This window comes from Schistocerca americana, chromosome 11 (assembly GCF_021461395.2).
Source record: "Schistocerca americana isolate TAMUIC-IGC-003095 chromosome 11, iqSchAmer2.1, whole genome shotgun sequence".
NCBI classification, from domain to species: Eukaryota; Metazoa; Arthropoda; class Insecta; order Orthoptera; family Acrididae; genus Schistocerca; species Schistocerca americana.
The window spans coordinates 192,244,378-192,266,938 of record NC_060129.1 but is presented as its reverse complement, the minus strand read 5'-3'; the positions used below and the strand labels follow the sequence as shown (position 1 = coordinate 192,266,938).

At 44.8% G+C, this 22,561-nt stretch overlaps 1 protein-coding gene across 1 annotated transcript in view; it reads left to right on the top strand.

Moving 5' to 3' along the window:
- LOC124553646 (sodium/potassium/calcium exchanger 3) overlaps positions 1-22,561 on the top strand; it is a 218,171-nt gene that overhangs the window by 110,270 nt on the left and 85,340 nt on the right. Inside the window, exons 3-4 of the mRNA XM_047127521.1 lie at positions 11,168-11,355; positions 19,074-19,221. Of these exons, the coding sequence (XP_046983477.1) occupies positions 11,168-11,355; positions 19,074-19,221 (336 nt within the window). The remainder of the gene's footprint in view (positions 1-11,167; positions 11,356-19,073; positions 19,222-22,561) is intronic.

Genomic DNA, 22,561 nt, shown 5'->3' with positions numbered 1-22,561 from the left:
TTCCACTATTGGAACTCTTGTGACTCGTGTAGCACTCTGCCAACTCGGCGTTATAAGCACACCCGGACCGACAGTGTTTACCTCCCACTAGAACAGCTCTGGCGAGTACTGTTCCTGTGAAACACAACTAGCTCTTTATTCACATGAAGTGTTGAGTGCTATTGACAAGGGATTTCAGATAGGTTCCGTATTTCTGGATTTCCTGAAGGCTTTTGACACTGTACCACATAAGCGGCTCTTAGTGAAATTGTGTGCTTATGGAATATCGTCTCAGATATGTGACTGAATTTGTGATTTCCTATCAGAGAGGTCACAATTCGTAGTAATTGACGGAAACTCATGGAATAAAACAGAAGCGATTTCTGGCTTTCGCCAAGGTAGTGTTATAGGCCCTTTGCTGCTCCTTATCTATATAAACGATTTGGGAGACAATCTGAGCAGCCGTTTTAGGTTGTTTGCAGATGACGCTGTCGTTTATCGACTAATAAAGTCATCAGATGATCACAACAAAGTGCAAAACGATTTTGGAAAGGTATCTGAATCGTGTGAAAATTGCCAGTTGACCCTAAATAACGAAAAGTGTGAGGTCATCCACATGAGTGCTGAAAGGAATTCGTTAAACTTCGGTTACACGATAAATCAGTCTAATCTAAAAGCTGTAAAATCAACTATATACCTAGGTATTACAATTACGAACAATTTAAACTGGAAGGAAGACATAGAAAATGTTGTGGGGAAGGCTAACCAAAGACTGCGTTTTATTGGCAGGACACTTAGAAAATGTAACAGACTGACTAAGGAGACTGCCTACACTACACTTCTCCGTCCACTTTTAGAATACTGCTTCACAGTGTGGGATTCTTACCAGACAGGTCTGACAGAGTACATCGAAAAAGTTCAAAGAAAGGCAGCACGTTTTGTATTATCGCGAAATATGGGAGAGAGTGTCGCAGAAATGATACAGGATTTGGGCAGGAAATCATTAAAAGAAACGCGTTTATCGTTGCGACGGAATCTTCTAACGAAATTCCAATCACCACCTTTCTGATCCGAATCCGAAAATATTCTTTTGACACCGAGCTACATAGGGAGGCACGATCACCACGACAAAATAAGGGAAATCAGAGCTCGTACAGAAAGAAATAGGTATTCATTCTTTCCGCATGCTATACGAGATTGGAATAATAGAGAATTGTGAAGGTGGTTCGATGAACCCTCTGCCAGGCCCTTCAATGTGATTTGCAGAGTATACATGTAGATGGAGATGTACTTCTGTCAGCTGTAGCATAGTATACACTCGCCGTAAGATTCAGTAGCACGTTGCATCTTGTAATTGGTAGAGTAGATTTTAGTCATTATTTACTTTCATTGTATTCTTACTGGTTTTGCTACCACAAGAATTGTGAGGTTTCCTTGTTTTTATTGCGTTTAAAACGCCTTCTTGACAGAGCCTGCAACTGCAACAACACCTTTCAGATTAATGCACGCATTAATTGTAGCAAAGGACCGACCACCTCCAGTACGTGGTACCATGAGGAACTGATTTGCAGCTGGGAAGGCCTTCAAATCTTTAACCTCATTCTGTTTACATTTGGTAGACACACACTAAGATGGTGATTGAGTCACTGCAAAAAAAAAAAAAAAAAAAAAAGAAAAGAAAATCCCCCATGATTGCCAACATCTCCAATGGCATGCTCCTTCCAAATGGGGGCCCCCTCAGAAGGGGATTCACCCACCATAAATGACTGTTCGCACCTGAGGTCAACATCCTGAACTCCTGACAGAGGGACCAATTGGCATTTGGGAAGGAAACAGCTAAGGTAGTCACCCCTCTCTGGGCCTGGCCTGTGTCAGTGGGTATGTGCAAACCCTCTACTTTGACCCAGAGCTGGGAATTATGCATTACCTTGTCACCTGTAATGTATCTAATGAATGGGCCAGCCTTCAGGAACACATGGGGACGAAGCAGAAACAAAGACAATCAGGATTCACCAGTTAACTTCACAACCTTACTAAACTGGCACCAGCTACTTACGGTTCTTCTTTATGAAGGCTCGTAAACTGTCACCACTGCAAGCTTGTGTGTTTCATGAGCACCACTTTGGCACAGCATTGAAAGATCTGTTCAACACTATATTCATTAACCTGGAAGGGTGGGGATCAGCTCCAATTTTTGGAGACATAGCCGTTCACAATTTCTTCTTACTTGTTCTACTGCAATATGACATTAGCTTGTGCCCATCAAGATGAATCTGTTGATTTTAAAGTATAATAAAGTGTGTTCAGACTTGACTGTTCATTCTCTCCTGCCGACTGCAAGACACAACAATAGCTGTCCATAATTGGGAAAGTTTGACTATGCAGGATTTTGTGCACGAACTGGCATCTCCAATATGCCTCATAAATGTTCGACGAGAGTCACATCTGGCGATCTGGGTGGCCAAGAGATTCTCTCGAATTCTCCAGAACGTTGTTGAAACTAATCACGAACAGCTGTGGCTCAGTGACATAACATCGTTGTTTGAGAACATGGAGTCTGTGAACGGCTGCAGATGGAATCCAAGCAGCCGAACATAACCATTTCCGCTCAGTGATCGGTTCATTTGGAACAGGGGACCCAGTTCACTCCACACAGCCCACACCATTATGGACCCACCACCAGCTTGCACAATGTGGTTTTGACAACTCTACAGAAACGCCGCTGCTCTCGGTCGTTAACTGAAGGCCGTAGGTCACTGCATTGTCCGTGGTGGCAGGTAACGCCCGAAATTTGGTATTTGTCGCACACACTTGGCGCTTAAGATCTCGGGATACTGCATTTCCTAACGATTTCCAAAACGGAATGTCCCATGCATCTTAAACACCCGAGTACAAATGACAGTTCCACCAATGCGCTGTCCGTGCTAAGATGGGTAGCACAGATCGATACCTGTTACGTCAGAAATGCTTGTTCTATTGATCCTTAAATGTAATCATTTCATATACTCCATATGAACTGTTGCAGCAATAAGTCTTAAGTGAACTGGAAACCTCTTTAAGCGTGTACTTTTGTTTTATTTTTCTGCAGTGTGTTTCAGCAATCTCCATGATCAACAGCTACACACTTCTTTAGTTTTCCTTTCTCTTTATGTGTATATTATAGCTGTAAGTTAGCACACGCATTAAGGAATATATTTCGAAGCTAATCCTCATCGAAACACATTTGTTGAGCCTGTGTGGAATTTTCATCCCATCTGTTGTTTCGTGCGATATATCAGTCTTGTGCTAGTCGGAACATACACATAAAGCTGACTACCTGTCAGCCATTGCCCTTGAATCCAATAGATAAAGTAGGTTTTTAATCATGCTATTTAGCTATCAGTCCTCATATGCCCAACATACACTAATTTGATTTATAAGAAATATGGTATGTATTCTCTGCACTGAATTCCGAGGAGAGGGAGTAGATCGGGTTACAGTGTGTTGTTGCTAATTTCATATTAGCTTAGTGACATCTTTGGAAATGATGTGTACAGGTATTCAGAATAGTCCTAAATACCATCTTCTTCCACCTGTTATAAACATTTTTACTCTTGAGTTTCGTGAAATATTAGGATTTATTCAGTCCATATTTTCCATGAGAATTCCTGCGTTTCGTCAGAAGAACACTTTGACCACTTCATTGTATGACTACTGACAGGAGTTGATTTACAAGCAAATCTCTGCCTGCATAATAAAGTGAAGCACACAGACGGGTTGGGCGAAACGCAGTGGAACTTCACTGTTTGCGAGGATACGAGGCCTCATTTCAGTGATTAAAAAATCGAGTTAAATTTACAAAGAACTCGGTAGTACATGCCCACTTAATATGTAACACGTTGAAGCGCCTCTGGCCTGGATGCGTGCGCTGATTGAACTGGGAAGGGTGTAACAAAGCTGTCATATCCTCACCTGAAGCCAGTATTCGCGTTCCCATGGAGTGTGACGTTAGGCACCCGACTACAAATGGCAGCTCCACGAGTGTGCTGCCCTCTTATACCTTGTGTACGCATAACTACCGGCATGTGTATATGTGCGTATTGCTATCCCATTTCACCTGTCAGCTCAGTGTATATTTAAAGTTAGTTGGAGGTTTCCAAGTCCTCTGATTCTCAAATACCACACGAATATAATCAGGGTAATTCGCATGCAATGAGTTAAACTGCCTGAACTTCTGACTGTAGTATTTACCTTACTGTGTTTAACATTTAACATAAGATTATACGAGGGCTATTCGGAAAGTAAGGAACGATAGGTAGCGAAATGGAAACCACAGTGAAAATCAAAACTGTTTTATTTGCAACAGTTAGCTACAGCTTCCAGCTACTTCTCTACACAGTCGCCGCTCAGATTTAGACATCTGTCGTAGCGTTGTACAAACTTTTCAATTCCCTCGGTCCCGGCGGAGGTTCGAGTCCTCCCTCGGGCATGGGTGTGCGTGTTTGTCCTTAGGATAATTTAGGTTAAGTAGTGTGTAAGATTAGGGACCGGTGACGTTAGCAGTTAAGTCCCATAAGACTTCAGACACATTTGAACAATTCCCTTGTTGTAGAAGACAGCCGCCAGTTATTTTCCACAATTTTCTACTCTGGACTGCAGCTCGTTGTCTGTGTCAAAATATTGTCTTCATAGCCAGCGGTTCATTTGAGCAGAGATGAACCTCAGGGGTAGCCAATCACGGGCTGTATTGTGGGTGATCAAACACTTCCCATCGAAAACGCTGCAGGAGCATCTCCATTGCCACTGCAGAGTCCGGCCGAGAATTGTCGTGTAGAACAAAACGCACGACAGTTATGTTATGTGGATTGCATAGCTTCAGGCGAAATCTCTCGCCAGGACCTCATACTTGGCGGGAGACGCTAATTTATAGCCATCTCTGTGTTCTCACTGTGAGCTCACAACTGAATAGAGTGACATGACAGGATCGACGGGCGAACTGGACACAGTGCCCAACACATCTGCGCAAAGCTTCATCAGATTTTCACTGTGTTTTCCATTTCACGACTGATCGTTCCTTACTTTCTGGATAGCCCTCATACTTCTTTATGAGTAGATTATAACAGAATTTTAAATTTCTAAATTGGGTCAGTACTTACTACAATGCGAATCCACTTTAAATGGCGTTGTACTTTATATGCCATTTAAAGTGGGTTCACTGTGTTTAGTATGTGACCAGCATATGTAAACAGATGAGCTATAGTATGCCATATTTGTATCTTCTAACTAGCATCTGTGAGCAATATGTATAGGAACATGCCCTTATGGAATATTTTAGCATTGGCAAACGTTTATAATGTGCTGAGTTTTATCCACTTGACATCTTGTGCATGAGGTTAAGCGTAAAATGAACAAGTTTTACTTAAAAAATTTTTTTTTCTTCAGACCTGCAGATGATGCCTAAGACTGAAAACCATTTGTCGTGAATAAAAAATATTTTGTGTGATGTTGGCTTTTAAATGGATTTTAACAATGAAAACAGATCGCTATTCAATACTCTCATAATGAGAAAATTCAAATAGTTGCTGCTAGTTGTGCAATGCGGACAAGTAGACAGTCGAAAGGCTTGATACAACGACATAGCCCCCACATAAGGGTGTTTAGAACGGAGTACACGATTTCGATCGACTTGCTCTTCAACTTCCGGATATTTCTCGGGTAGTTTTGTGAAGACCTTCAACCTCAAAATTACCAAACATTATATTACTGTACACGTCTTTTCAAGCGATTTTGGACGCCATTAACAAAACTATATCCTTGTATTTAAAAAATCATGCTCGCTTCAATATCTCGATCGCAGCAAGAGTCAAGATTCTGTATTACATAACAAAGTATGTGCTCCTTAGTGTATTATCAGTTGCCAAAAACCTCATTTCGATATCTGGACCCGTTCACGAAGTAAAATGGGTTTTACGTCATACTTGATTAACCGTGTGTAAGTACCTACAATCTGTTGTTGTTGTGGTCTTCAGTCCTGAGACTGGTTTGATACAGCTCTCCATGCTGCTCTATCCTGTGCAAGCTTCTTCATCTCCCAGTACCTACTGCAACCTACATCCTTCTGAATCTGCTTAGTGTATTCATCTCTTGGTCTCCCCCTACGACTTTTACCCTCCACGCTGCCCTCCAATGCTAAATTTGTGATCCCTTGATGCCTCAAAACATGTCCTACCAACCGATCCCTTCTTCTAGTCAAGTTGTGCCACAAACTTCTCTTCTCCCCAATTCTATTCAATACCTCCTCATTAGTTACGTGATCTACCCACCTTATCTTCAGCATTCTTCTGTAGCACCACATTTCGAAAGCTTCTATTCTCTTCTTGTCCAAACTAGTTATCGTCCATGTTTCACTTCCATACATGGCTACACTCCATACAAATACTTTCAGAAACGACTGCCTGACACATAAATCTATACTCGATGTTAACAAATTTCTCTTCTTCAGAAACGCTTTCCTTGCCATTGCCAGTCTACATTTTATATCCTCTCTACTTCGACCATCATCAGTTATTTTACTCCCTAAATAGCAAAACTCCTTTACTACTTTAAGTGTCTCATTTCCTAATCTAATTGCCTCAGCATCACCCGACTTAATCTAAGAAAATGAAACACATACAGCCGTCCTTATGATGTCATTTATTGTACGTGCAAGCTAAAATTCCGAAGATGTTCGGGCTCACATGCGGTTCCTCTTCCTCGAAATCTCTTGGCTCAAACTCGTCTAGGGGTTGAACCGCACGTGTCGCATGCCCGAAATTAGACACTTTGGTTACATTTGAAACGTCCCCTTTGAACAATTATACATGACTGTGCTTAAACTGACACACAATATTTTGTTAGCGCAACGCAATCTGACTTTTAAAATTCCCTACAAAAGAATGGCCCTGACTAACATTAAACTATACCTTTCACAAATCACTTACCTCACAAAAATCTTCGCTGCTCAAGCTACTGCAATACAGCGAGTGCCACTACTGCCAGCTAAATAAAAGATTCAAACTATGGAACGCACTAACTACTGATAGGGATAGTTAGCAAATCAAAGATATTAATAGAGAACAAACAATGTATTTACCTTGATATCATCATATATAAATATAGCAGTTCATGACAAATTACAAAACTCCGCCATCTCTCTCTCCACATCCACCACTGCTGGCGGCTCACCTCCAACTGCGCAACGCTACGCGCTGTTCACAGCCAGCTGCCTAACACTACAACGGCGAGTATTACAACAATGCAAAGCAGCCACAGACTGCACACCACACAGCACAGCCAGTGATTTTCATATTGAGCGCTACATAACGTTGCCAATAAGAAAACATAAACAGCCTACTTACATAGAGAAAACATAAACAGCCTACTTACATAGAGAAAACATAAACAGCCTACTTACACATTGTCTGGCTGATCGCAAGTTTGTGAAATACAAAGTTAACAGAACATATAATAACAGTTACAGTAATATCGGGTACTAAATTAACAACCCATAAATGATGTAGGCTACACAGTTGCAATAAGGTTAAAATAATGTTTGTTTAGAAAGCAAGCTAATAGCGAAAGTGGTTGTACTTAGAGTTACTATTACGCTCGAGCGCATGTCCATTGGACACCGATCGTTCACAGTCTCACCGCGAAACAGAAGTCAAATACTCCAACTCGCCATTTACACAAAAAGTTAAGAGTTCACACCATGCGCGCGTCTGCTCACCGCTCAGAGACTTAAGTCCCGCGATTGCACAAAACGCGAAATTTTCTAAGTCGTTTCAGTTCCTACCTGCCTAAAGACAGACTGTCCGCTTCCGCGTCTCAGTCCGAACTGTACCGGTTGGTGTCTCTCCAGTCTAACTGCCCTCTGTGGTGTCTGGATCAGAACTGCCATCTGCCCATCCCCGGCCACGTTTTCCAGCGCGCCGAACATCTTCGCTCAACTGACTAGGGCAGTTCCGTTTCCTGAGCCCGTCCATCTGATTGGCTACAGCTTATTCTACATTATGAGATTTTCACTCTGCAGCGGAGTGTGCGCTGATATGAAACTTCCTGGCAGATTAAAATTGTGTGCCCGACTGAGACTCGAACTCGGAACCTTTGCCTTTCGCGGGCAAGTGCTCTATCAACTGAGCTACCGAAGCACGACTCACGCCCGGTACTCACAGCTTTACTTCTGCCAGTACCTCGTCTCCTACCTTCCAAACTTTACAGAAGCTCTCCTGCGAACCTTGCAGAACTAGCACTCCTGAAAGAAAGGATATTGCGGAGACATGGCTTAGCCACAGCCTAGGGGATGTTTCCAGAATGAGATTTTTAAGGCGAAAGTCCCGAGTTCGAGTCTCGGTCGGGCACACAGTTTTAATCTGCCAGGAAGTTTCATATCAGCGCACACTCCGCTGCAGAGTGAAAATCTCATTCTGGAAACATCCCCTAGGCTGTGGCTAAGCCATGTCTCCGCAATATCCTTTCTTTCAGGAGTGCTAGTTCTGCAAATTTCGCAGGAGAGCTTCTGTAAAGTTTGGAAGGTAGGAGACGAGGTACTGGCAGAAGTAAAGCTGTGAGTACCGGGCGTGAGTCGTGCTTCGGTAGCTCAGATGGTAGAGCACTTGCCCGCGAAAGGCAAAGGTCCCGAGTTCGAGTCTCGGTCGGGCACACAGTTTTAATCTGCCAGGAAGTTTCATATCAGCGCACACTCCGCTGCAGAGTGAAAATCTCATTCTGGAAACTTTTCATAAATGTTTCCCTTTATGGCCGATCTTAGATCCGCCATATTTAACACTGCTACGTCTCCTCGGCCACATACACCTTCTACTGGGTTTCCCTATGACGTAGTTTCTCGCCTGTCTCACTCGCACACCACAGCGCGCAGGCCTCAATAGACAACAGGCGCCTGTGAGTTTCCCCCTCTCGTGGTGAAACTGCGCCCTTTGTAGCACGCAGTACTGGACGACAGGGTTCGTTTCACAATTCCTGAAGGCTGACTCTTTCGGCCATATATTCCAATGAGAGTGCAATGCTCGTTAACTGGCATACAGATACAATTTTCGATGGTTCAGTGCACCATCTTCAGGAATTAGCTGATGCCGAGAGGGTTAACGCTAACTGTACACAGTGGGCAACATCTATAACTGGTTTTCGCAAATTACCTCTAACCCAACCAAACTGCAGCGTTGTCTCTCCAACTGTCAACCATCAACTCGCTGATAGTTGTTGGTTGGAGAGACAATATTTTGGTTACTCTCTTCAACTAATTGATAGTTGATGGTTGTTGAGACAAGATTGTGGTTGCCCTGTACAACGTGTTGATAGTTGATCGTTGGAGAGACAATATATCGGTTAGAGGTATTCTGCAGAAACCAGTTATAGATGTTGGCCACTGGCGCATTGTGTATCTGGACATTGTTAACCCTCTTGGCATCATATGGTGCAGTGAAGCACTGAAACTGGCAGCCATACAATAAATGACATCATAAGAACGACTTTAGGTGTTTCACTTTATTACATACAGGGTGTTTCAAAAATGACCGGTATATTTGAAACGGCAATAAAAACTAAACGAGCAGCGATAGAAATACACCGTTTGTTGCAATATGCTTGGGACAACAGTACATTTTCAGGCGAACAAACTTTCGAAATTACAGTAGTTACAATTTTCAACAACAGATGGTGCTGCAAGTGATGTGAAAGATATAGAAGACAACGCAGTCTGTGGGTGCGCCATTCTGTACGTCGTCTTTCTGCTGTAAGCGTGTGCTGTTCACAACGTGCAAGTGTGCTGTAGACAACATGGTTTATTCCTTATAACAGAGGATTTTTCTGGTGTTGGAATTCCACCGCCTAGAACACAGTGTTGTTGCAACAAGACGAAGTTTTCAACGGAGGTTTAATGTAACCAAAGGACCGAAAAGTGATACAATAAAGGATCTGTTTGAAAAATTTCAACGGACTGGGAACGTGACGGATGAACGTGCTGGAAAGGTAGGGCGACCGCGTACGGCAACCACAGAGGCCAACGCGCAGCTAGTGCAGCCTCGGGTTTCCGTTCGCCGTGTTGCAGCTGCGGTCCAAATGACGCCAACGTCCACGTATCGTCTCGTGCGCCAGAGTTTACACCTCTATCCGTACAAAATTCAAAAGCGGCAACCCCTCAGCGCCACTACCATTGCTGCAGGAGAGACATTCGCTAACGATATAGTGCACAGGATTGATGACGGCGATATGCATGTGGGCAGCATTTGGTTTACTGACGAAGCTTATTTTTACCTGGACGGCTCCGTCAATAAACAGAACTGGCGCATATGGGGAACCGAAAAGCCCCATGTTGCAGTCCCATCGTCCCTGCATCCTCAAAAAGTACTGGTCTGGGCTGCCATTTCTTCCAAAGGAATCATTGGACCATTTTTCCGATCCGAAACGATTACTGCATCACGCTATCTGGACATTCTTCGTGAATTTGTGGCGGTACAAACTGCCTTAGACGACACTGCGAACACCTCGTGGTTTATGCAAGATGGTGCCCGGCCACATCGCACGGCCGACGTCTTTAATTTCCTGAATGAATATTTCGATGATCGGGTGATTGCTTTGGGCTATCCAAAACATACAGGAGGCGGCGTGGATTGGCCTTCCTATTCGCCAGACATGAACCCCTGTGACTTCTTTCTGTGGGGACACCTGAAAGACCTGGTGTACCGCCAGAATCCAGAAACAATTGAACAGCTGAAGCAGTACATCTCAACTGCATGTGAAGCCATTCCGCCAGACACGTTGTCAAAGGTTTCGGGTAATTTCATTCAGAGACTACGCCATATTATTGCTACGCATGGTGGATATGTGGAAAATATCGTACTACAGAGTTTCCCAGACCGCAGCGCCATCTGTTGTTGACAATTGTAACTACTGTAATTTCGAAAGTTTCTCTGCCTGAAAATGTACTGTTGTCCCAAGCATATTGCAACAAACGGTGTATTTCTATCGCTGCTCGTTTAGTTTTTATTACCGTTTCAAATATACCGGTCATTTTTGAAACACCCTGTAAGTGATTGGCTGAAGTTCCCCAGACCTGCAGTCACGAAGATGTATGTACAATGTTCATCTGCGACCTTCGTCGCATAGTCAGGGACCACGTGTGTGTGTCTACCTACTTGTTGTCTGTCCGCAGCACTGAACATGTCGAACGACGTGGCGGGCGCCACGTTCATGGCGGCGGCGACATCGGCGCCGGAGCTGTTCGTGAACGTGATCGGCACGTTCATCACGGAGGGCGACATCGGCGTCGGCACGATCGTGGGCAGCGCCGTCTTCAACATCCTCGCTGTGGCCGCCTGCTGCGGGCTGGGCGCCGGCATCGTGAGTAAACTCAGTGTACTGTACTGCACTGTACTATACTATACTATACTATACTATACTGAACTCTGATCTGTTTTGCTCAACTACTTCCTGCACGTAGACACAGCACGTGACAGTATGTGGCACAGACGCTAGGCGGCACTGGCATCATTTCACCAGGAGAAGTCTCGTCATCGACCATCTCCACAGTGGAAAAAATATCTATTGTGGCAATTTGACGTGTTGTACATGCTACTTAACCAGTAATATACAGGGTGTTACAAAAAGGTACGGCCAAACTTTCAGGAAACATTCCTCACACACAAAGAAAGAAAATATGTTATGTGGACATGGGTCCGGAAACGCTTACTTCCCATGTTAGAGCTCATTTCATTACTTCTCTTCAAATCACATTAATCGTGGAATGGAAACACACAGCAACAGAACGTACCAGCATGACTTGAAACACTTTGTTACAGGAAATGTTCAAAATGTCCTCCGTTAGCGAGGATACGTGCATCCACCCTCCGTCGCACGGAATCCCTGATGCGCTGATGCAGCCCTGGAGAATGGCGTATTGTATCACAGCCGTCCACAACACGAGCACGAAGAGTCTCTACATTTGGTACCGGGGTTACGTAGACAAGAGCTTTCAAATGCCCCCATAAATGAAAGTCGAGAGGGTTGAGGTCAGGAGAGCGTGGAGGCCACGGAATTGGTCCGCCTCTACCAATCCATCGGTCACCGAATCTGTTGTTGAGAAGCGTACGAACACTTCGACTGAAATGTGCAGGAGCTCCATCGTGCGCGAACCACGTGTTGTGTCGTACTTGTAAAGGCACATGTTCTAGCAGCACAGGTAGAGTATCCCGTATGAAATCGTGGTAACGTGCTCCATTGAGCGTAGGTGGAAGAACATGGGGCCCAATCGAGACATCACCAACAATGCCTGCCCAAACGTTCACAGAAAATCTGTGTCGATGACGTGATTGCACAAATGCGTGCGGATTCTCGTCAGCCCACACATGTTGATTGTGAAAATTTACAATTTGATCACGTCGGAATGAAGCCTCATCCGTAAAGAGAACATTTGCACTGAAATGAGGATTGACACATTGTCGGATGAACCATTCGCAGAAGTGTACCCGTGGAGGCCAATCAGCTGGTGATGGTGCCTGCACACGCTGTAGACCGTACAGAAACAACTGGTTCTCCCGTCGGACTCTCCGTACAGTGACGTGGTCAACGTTACCTTGTACAGCAGCAACTTCTCTGACGCTGACATTAGGGTTATCGTCAACTGCACGAAGAATTGCCTCGTCCATTGCAGGTGTCCTCGTCGTTCTAGGTCTTCCCCAGTCGCGAGTCGTAGGCTGGAATGTTCCGTGCTCCCTAAGACGCCGATCAATTGCTTCGAATGTCTTCCTGTCGGGACACCTTCGTTCTGGAAATCTGTCCTGATACAAACGTACCGCGCCACGGCTATTGCCCCGTGGTAGTCCGTACATCAAATGGGCATCTGCCAACTCGGCATTTGTAAACATTGCACTGACTGCAAAACCACGTTCGTGATGAACACTAACCTGTTGATGCTGTAGAGCAATGAGTCGCATGGCAACACAAGCACCGAAGTCAACATTACCTTCCTTCAATTGGGCCAACTGGCGGTGAATCGAGGAAGTTCAGTACATGCTGACGAAACTAAAATGAGCTCTAACATGGAAATTAAGCGTTTCCGCACACATGTCCACATAACATCTTTTCTTTATTTGTGTGTGAGGAATGTTTCCTAAAAGTTTGGCCGTACCTTTTTGTAACAGCCTGTGTATCGGCGATAATGTTGGAAACTGTAGAAACGAATTAAAATTTCTGCCGATTCTGCTAAGAACTTTCTCATTCCTCACCTTATCAGTCCACCTAACTTTCCATTCTTCTGTAGCACGTCTCTGGTTATCTCACAGTTCGTGGTTCACTACCATAAAATGCTGTTCTCAGAAATTTCTGTCCATTATCTGCCTGACCAGAGTTTCTTGATGTCCCCATGAGGGTTATCGTGCCCCATTTTGTCCGATTGGCGCGTCAGATTGCAAAATCCCGAGATGGTTGGAGGGTCCTGCCCTTCATGCTCAATTGGGGAGAGATCCGGCGACCTCGCTGGCCAAGTTAGGGTTTGGCGAGCCTGAGGAGAAGCCGTAGAAGTCGCAGTGTGCGGGCGGGTGTTATCCTGCTGAAATATAAGTCCAGGATGGTTTGCCACGAAGGGCAACAAAACGGGGACTAGAGTATCGTCGACGTACCACTGTGGTGTAAGGGGACAGATCTGGCGCCATTGCTGGCCGAGGTAGCATTTGGCAAGCACGAACACGAGCCTGCATTATGACGTTAAGTAGCAGTTTCTTACGTTATCAAGTCAGCTGTGGCGTATACTTTTCTGGTTAAACAGAGTGTATGACATGTGAAGTTGTGACAGCAGATATTTTTTCACTGTCAGCGTGGTTCATGATCGAAACTGGTAGTGAATAAATACATTGCGAGGCAGCACAATGTGTATCGCCGATACACAGGCTGTTACAAAAAGGTACGGCCAAACTTTTAGGAAACATTCCTCACACACAAATAAAGAAAAGATGTTATGTGGACATGTGTCCGGAAACGCTTAATTTCCATGTTAGAGCTCATTTTAGTTTCGTCAGCATGTACTGCTGACAGTCGACCGAAATTTCTTTTTTGTTTACTTGAACGTTATTGGAAAGACTTGTAGAAGTCGGGGAACATCCCTTGGGAGGCTGAAAGTGACCCTATGTTTATCGTATTTACAGATAGGTGTTAACAACGGTGACTGGGATAGTCTCATTGAAATTCTTAAGGGGGGTAGGACGTCAAACGGACTGACTTGGTGCAGGAGAGGCACCACAGGACATTTTAATTTCCACTGTCTATACCTTTACAAATAAATTCATGAATCTTCGTCAGCATGACTAGGAATGATTCAGGATTCACAATCGTATCAGAGGAAGTTCAAAAACATAACAAAACAAATTTTTTTACATGTGAAATTGCATCATTTTTTCACTTACTATTGGCTGCATTTGTTGCTGTAGGTACACTTTTTTTCATAAGTAAGAGAGTCTTCGATGAATTTTTCAGAGCATACAAACCATATTTACAACTGTATGAAACTTTACAATTTTCCAAATCAATTAAAAACTGCGGTAAAAATTAAGATAATTAGCTATAAAATTTGAGTTTTTTCCAAACATGACGTTTAAAATGTAACGGCTCATTCATTTTTTCATAAATGAAATAAATTGTAGAGTCTCACACACCTGTAAGTATGGTTTGTATACTGTGCAAAATTCATCGAAGAATCTCTCTTTCTTATGAAGGAAAGTGTTCCTGTAGCAACGAATGCAACCAATAGTAAGTGAAAAAAATGGTGAAATTTCACATGTAAAAAAATTTATTTTGTTATGTTTTTAGGCTTCCACTGCTATGAATGTAAATTCTAGATCCTTACAAATTCTAGATCCTTCCTGATCATTCTGACAAAGTTTCACGAAATTATTTGTAAAAGTATAGACAGTGGAAACTAAAATGTCCAAGTCGGCCCATTTGACGTCGTGCCCACCGTAAAGGCAGTAGTGGTAAAATGTACGGAGTGGAAGTTCGTCTACAAATTGTACAGAAACTAGACTGCAGTTGTAAAGAGTTGAAGAACGTGAAAGGGAAGCAGTGGTTGAGAAAGGAGTGAGACAAGGTATTGTAGCGTTGAGAAGGGTTTGAGACAAGGTATTATAGCCTGTCCCCCGTGTTATTTGACATGTACAATTAGAAAGTGATAAAAGGAACCCTGCAGTAATTTGAAAAGGGAATGAAAATTGAAGAAGAAGAAGAAGAAGTAGAAGTTCGAGGTGTTGGCAGTGCTGTGATTCCCTTAGAGATGGCAGAGGAGCTGGAGGAACAGTTAAGAGGAACGGATGGTGACTGAAAACGAGATTAAGAAAATCCACATCAACCTAAGGAAAATAAAGGTAATGGAAATTAGACCAATTAATTTATGCGATCCTCGCCGAATTTGGAAATATAAGATTTGTGGCTCTTGCTGCCATGATTACTTTCTTGCCATCCAAAGGATCTTTCGTGTTACACCAGGCAGCAGATGTCACACAAAAGTAGGCCTACTTTCTTTATCTGTCCGTCTTCTGCCTGTGACGCAAGCGTGTATACCGAAACTGCTGTTGTTGGTGTTGTTTTGCTGTCGGTTCTGGTGAGAATAATCTATCACTGAACAGTTCACAGTAGCTAACTCTCTGTCCTACCTTCCTACTCATTACAAATCCTAATCGTAGAATTCTAACTCCGATATGCTTATTTAAGAAACATTCATTGTTCATTGTTTATACTATCTCAGAAATTGAAATAGTTTGCCTTAGCAGTTAAGAGTCCCTACAGTGATGTAAACATCTGACTGAGAAGGTGTTAAGGGAAGATGGTTTGTTTATTACTGTGCTACCTGTAAGAGACAATTACATTTTCAGCAAAAATGTAGCTAAAGACACAAATGAAACGATCTGAACATACTGTACAACCCCCTTAAGATAGGCATTAAGATAAATGTATCTTTGTGTTCAGGGATAAATTACGACAGGTAAGTTTCACTGGCTCAGGTAGCAAGTAATACAAACCATGCTTTAGATTAAGGCACTTGTGCACGTAACTGTAATGCAGCTACAGAAGGCAGCATATTGCAGAAATACGTTGTGCTAATAAACACATTCTAAGACAACAAACAACCACCACCAAGGAATTAGCCCAATAGGACGGAGATCGGTAGATGAGATGTGCATGTACAGACAAAGAAATGATTGCAATTTCAGAAAGAATGGGCGAATGTTTCAAGAGAAAGAGCTTCACAAATTGAGCAAGTCAATAACGCGTTGGACCACCTCCAGCCCTTATGCAAGCAGCTATACTGCTCAGCACTGATTGAGAGAGTTGTCGGTTCTCCTCATGAGGAATCCTATCCAGTTGGTGCGTTAGATGGTCAAAACCCTGAACTGGTTGGAGGACCCTGCCCGCAATTCTCCAAACGTTCTCAACTGGGGGGTGGGGGGGGGGGGGAAAGGGGGGGGGGGAGATCCGGAGATCCGGCAACCTTGCTGGCCAAGGTGTGGTTTGACAAACAAGAAGACAACCAGTAGAAACTTCCGCCACGTGCGGGCGCGAAGTATCTTGCTGAAATGTAAACTTAGAATGGCTTGTGATGAAGGGTGTAGAATATTGTCAAAGCATCGCTGTGTTGTAAGGGTACTGTGAATGACAATCAAAGGGGTCCTGCTATAAAACGGAATAGGACCCAATAGCATTCACTCCTACTTGTCGGGTTACATTCAGGCAACAATCAGGTTGGTGTGGCACCACTGTCTGAGTCGCCTGTAGAGATGTCTTTATGGGTCATTGGGGTTGGGGATGGATTTCGAAATGGGGTTCATCACTGAAGACAATTACACTCCAGTCAGTGAGATCCCTGGCCGAATCAATGACGCCCCAGATAACAGTAAGATACCAACCTGACTGTCGCCTGCCGTGTGACCCGACAAGCAGTAGTGATGGTCTGGGTTGCCATTTTACTTTTATAACAAGACCCGTTTGATTGTCTCCCGCGGCACCCTTGCACCACAGCGGCAAGTCGACGATATTCTGCGCCCCATTTTGTTGACCTTCATGGCAAGCCGCTCTGGGCTTACAGTTCAATAGAATAATGCCCGCCCGCACACTGTGAGAGTTTTTATTGCTTGCCCTCGTGCTTGCCAAACCCTACCTTGGCGAGTAATGTCGCTGGATCTCCGCCAGATTGAGAACATTTCGAATGTCACTGAATGGAGAGAATTTGGCTCGATATCCCTCAGAAGGGCACCCAACAGCTCTATCAATTAGTGTCAAGATGTATAACTGCTTGAATGAGGGCCTACGGTGGTCTAAAACACTATTGACTTGCCAGTTTGCGAAGTCTTTCCCTTGATTAAACCATTTTTTCTGAAAGTGTAATCGCTTGTTTGTCTGTACATGAATATCACATCTACCGATTTCTGTCCCATTTTGGGCAATTCCTTTGTATTGTCTCGCTTTCTTTGCTTAGAATATATTAGCAAAAAGTAACTGAAGCTGTTAAAATTACACACATCAAAAAGAGTTTTGCATCACCCTGGTTCCTAGAACTCCTGATGATAGACGTTGACTGTGGATATTGTATCACAGCCACAGTCCGTTTGACTGTTAAGAGATATCAATAAACCCACCCAAAGATGTAAACAACCTTGCATGAGCAGCGCCTATTAGATGGAGGGGGTCCGACAGCCGTTCAGTTCCAGTCATTCCACCAGAAAACAGGTACACAGCTCTTGTTGTCTGTTGTTCAACCGTGCCTGCCTAGACGGTCAATACCGCGGTTCGATCCCGTCCGCATTGTTACTTTGTGCCAGGAAGGGCTCTCAACAAAGGAAGTGTCCAGGCATCTCGGAGTGAACCAAAGGGATGTTGTTCAGACATGGAGGAGATACAGAGAGACACAAACTGTCCATGACATACCTCACTCAAGCCGCCCGAGGGCTACTACTGCAGTGGATGACCGCTACCTATGGATTATGGCTCTGAGGAACCCTGACAGCAACGCCACCATGTTGAATGATGCACCCACACGACCTCGTGTTACGACTCAAACTGTGCGCAATAGGCTGGATGATGTGCAACTTCTCTCCTGACATCCGTGGCGAGGTCCATCTTTAGAACCACGACACTGGGCAGTGCGATACAGATGAGCTCAACAACATGCCGAATGGACTGCTCAGGACCGGCATCACGTTCTCTTCACCGATGAGTGTTGCATATGCCTTCAACCAGACAATTGCGGGAGACATGTTTGGAGGCAACCCGGTCAGGCTGAATGCCCTAGACACACTGTCCAGCGAGTGCAGCAAGGTGGAGGTTCCCTGCTGTTTAGGGGTGGCATTATGTAGGGTCGACGTACGCCGCTGGTGGTCACAGAAGGCGCCATAACGGCTGTGCCATACGTGAATGTGATCCTCCGACCAGTAGTGCAATCATATCGGCAGCATATTGGCGAAGCATTCATCTTGATGGACGACAACAATTCGTGCCCCCATCGTGCACATCTGCACCTTCAGGATAACTACATCGCTCGACTAGAGTGGCCAGCATGTTCTCCATACATGGACACTATCGAAGATGCCTGGGATAGATTGATAAAGGCTGTTTCTGGGCGACGTGACCCACCAACCACTCCGAGGTGTCTATGCCGAATCGCCATTGGGGAATTTCACAATCTGGAGCAACAGTGCCTTGATCAACATGTAGATAGCATGGCACGACGAATACAGGCATGTGTCAATGCAGGAGAAAGTGCTACTGGGTATTAGAGGTACCGGTGTGTGCAGCAATCTGGACCACCACCTGTGAAGGTTTCGCTGTATGGTGGTACAGCATGCAATGTGTCATTTTCGTGAGCAATAAAACGGGTGGAAATGATGTTTATGTTGATCTCTATTCCAACTTGCTGTGCAGGTTCCATTACTCTTTGAACTGAGATAATGCAAAACTTTTTTGTAATATGTATTTCATAAAGATAGTAATAGAAAAATACAGCGCGTACCTCTCAAATATTGGTTTTGAGGTCGCCAGAGTTCTGGTGGTCACAGTGCCGGTGCTGGCTCGTGTTGCAGGTGGTGCCTCTGGACTGGTGGCCCCTGACGAGGGACTGCCTGGCGTACGGCGTGACGGTGTCGCTGATGATCTGCATCATCCACGACGAGCGCGTCGAGTGGTACGAGGCGCTCACCCTGGTGCTGCTCTACATCGTCTACATCGCAGGTCGGCACATCCGGCATCCGACATCGCCAATCCCTTCCCCTGTACCCCTCACGGTAGCTCCGGCCCGGTGTTCCATTTGGTTCTGTCCTCAGACCAGCTGTCTGGTACTTCCCTCAGCAAGTGCCACATCCAACAGAATTGCTCATTTATTAAACTCGGGCATGAGGTGGTTAGATGAGCAATGTATGTTGTGATTTGAAGTCAGATAAAATACGCCACCAGGTTGTACGCAGTAATCATTACCCTGGGAGCAAGAGTTAGTGTTGTTGTCGTCTCCTGCCTGAAGACCAGTTTCATGCAGCCCTCCACACTACTCTACCCTGTGCAGGCCTCCCCACCTGTGCATAACTACTGCAGCCTTGACCCTTTGAACCTGTTTACTGTACTCATCTCTTGGTCTCCTTCTACAGTTTTCACCCTCAGCACTTCTCTCCGAGTCTGCACCTCGTGGTCGTGCGGTAGTGCCCTCGCTTCCCACGCCCGGGTTCGATTCCCAGCGGGGTCAGGGATTTTCTCTGCCCTGTGATGACTGGGTCTTGTGTGATATCCTTAGGTTAGTTAGGTTTAAGTGGTTCTAAGTTCTAGGGGACTGATGACCATAGATGTTAAGTCCCATAGTGCTCAGAGCCATTTGAACAAGTTGAACTTCTCTCCGACACCGTATCGATGTTTCCCAGCTATCTGAGGATGTTTCCAATCGACTTATCACTTCATTTACTTACGTTTTACAGGATTCCTTTTCTCACCAGTTGGGTTAAGTACGTGGGCCATTAAATAATGCAACAGTTTTTTTCTGAAAGCAAGTTGGCTTTATACAGGATTCCGAGACACTATGTTATTCCCCACTATTTTGGTTGCAAAACCCTATTTTTCAAAGTAATATCCATTCAATGGGACGGCCTTACGCCTTCTGTACTGGGAAGGCCTGTGCACCCAAATGGTACCACTCCACTGGTCGACCTCAGAGCCAATTGTGTAACCTCCCCATCATCCGTATGCTGGTTCCTGCAGAGTGCATTCTTCACTGGGCCAAACAGGTGGATGTTGGAAGGTACGAGATCTGGGCTGTATGGTGGATGAAGGAGAACGGTCCAGTGAAGTTTTGTGAGCTCCTCTCAGGTGCGCAGGCCTGCGTGAGGCATTGCGTTGTAATCGAGAAGGAGAGGCTTTCGTGCCGACCGCGAAGCCACTACCCCTCGCTATACGGCGCGGCCCACTGGACTCACGTGGCGACCTCGCATACGCCGACGCTCCAGCCGGACAAGTCATCTCGTGTCCCAGTGCGCGACCGACCAACCGATTGATCGAACCACCAATACCCATCGCCTGAACTATCTCGAACAGACTGGCGGCCTAACACATACTATCACTCCGGACAACAGACAGACACTAACCGCCTCACCAATGTGTACGAGAGACAGACCCAGACTAACTTGGCTGACCAGCTAACCAGACTCGGCGACTCAGACTGACAGACTGACCTGGCTGACCAACTGCCTCCGACTGACTGACAGACTCACTTTTTGCCATGACAAACAGACTGAAGTCGTTTCTTTAGGTTCCTGCTGATAGCACAATGCATTTCAGCATTGATCATTCCACCTCGAGGCATCGAGGGACCCTGTAGAGACACACTTTTGGGTAACCCAACTAGTGGACGAATGTGTCAGCACTACCATCAGAGAAGCCCAGTTGAGCAGCGAGGTGTTTGATCGTGATCTGTCGATCACCTCGAATGAGAGTGTCCGCACATTCCAGTATTCCAGGAGTCACACGCGGGAGATCAGACAGGGTTGCGCGACCTTGCTGCCATGATGATAGGCGCCTCGCCCAACGACTCACCGTGCTTTTGTTCACTGCCAGGTCTGCATAGACATTCTGCAAGTGTCTATGAATATCTGCGATACTGTGGTTTTCCGACAAAGGAACTCAATGACAGCTCTCTGGTTGTAACGCAACTTCGCTACAGACGCCATGTTGAAGGCTACCTATAGCGCCGCCGCGTACCGGAGCTTCATGAAACCATAGGATCTAAAGCAGGAATATTCCACGATATCCCACAATAAATTCCGCATTAATTCAACCGAAATTGGCCAAGGCAAAAATGTGTTTCAATACCTCTTCATCAGACCTCGTACCTCATAATTAGCGATTGTGGATGACACTGTGATTCTGTCTGAAACAGCAAAGGACTTGGAAGATCTGTTGGGCAGAATGGATAGCGTCTTCAAAAGAACTTGTAAGGTGAACGTCGTCAAAAGTAAAACAAGGCTGGTGGCATGTAGTCGGAAAAAGTCAGCTGACGATGACGGAATTAGATTAGGAAATAAGACTCTAGAAGTAGTAGATGAGTTCTGCTATTTTGGCAGCAAAGTAACTGATGGTGGCCATAGCCGAGATCACATAAAATGCGGACACGCAAAAGTATGAAAAGCGTTTCTGATCCTATAAACTACGGTCGCAGGTTCGAATCCTGCCTCGGGCATGGATGTGTGTGATGTCCTTAGGTTAGTCAGCTTTAAGTAGTTCTCAGATCTAGGGGACTGATGACCTCGGATGTTAAGTCCCATAGTGCTCAGAGCTATTTGAACCATTTGATCAATAAACTGGTTTGTTAACACTAAATTTAGATTCAAGTGCTGAGAAATCTCTTCTGAAGGTATTCGTATGGAGTTTTGAGTTCTACGAAGAGACATGTGGGTGATAAGCGGTTCATGCAAAAAGTGAATAGAAGCTTTTGAAATGTGATATTACAGAAAAATGTTGAAGAGTTGGTGGGTAAATGACGTAACTCACGAGATACTGAATAGAACTGTGGAGGAAAGAAATTTGTGACACAACTTGAGTAAAGGAAGTGATTGATTGATAGGGCACATTCTTAGATATCAAGGGGTGACCAATATAGTTCTGTGGGAAACTGTGTGTGAGGAGGGGGGGGGGGAGACCAAGACATGAATACAGCAAGCAGATTCAGAAGGATGTAGGTTGCAGCAGTCATTCAGAGAGCTTCGGACAGGATAGAATAGCGTGGAGAGCTGTGTCCAACCAGACTTCAGACTGAAGACCACAACAGCAACAACAATATTACCTCATCAATAATTGTTCCATCTGTCCATCTAAGCCTCACCAATCCTTCTGTAGCACTACATTCGTCAAGCTTCAATTCTTTTCATGTCTGTAGTGCCTATCGTTCACGTTTCAATTTCGCACATGGCTACACTCCAGGCAAATACCATCAAGAAACACTAGCTCAGGCTTAAGTTTACGGTCAGTGTTAACAATCCCTCTTTTTCAGGAATGCTTTTCTTGCTATTACCAGTCTCCTTTTTTTATCCCTTCC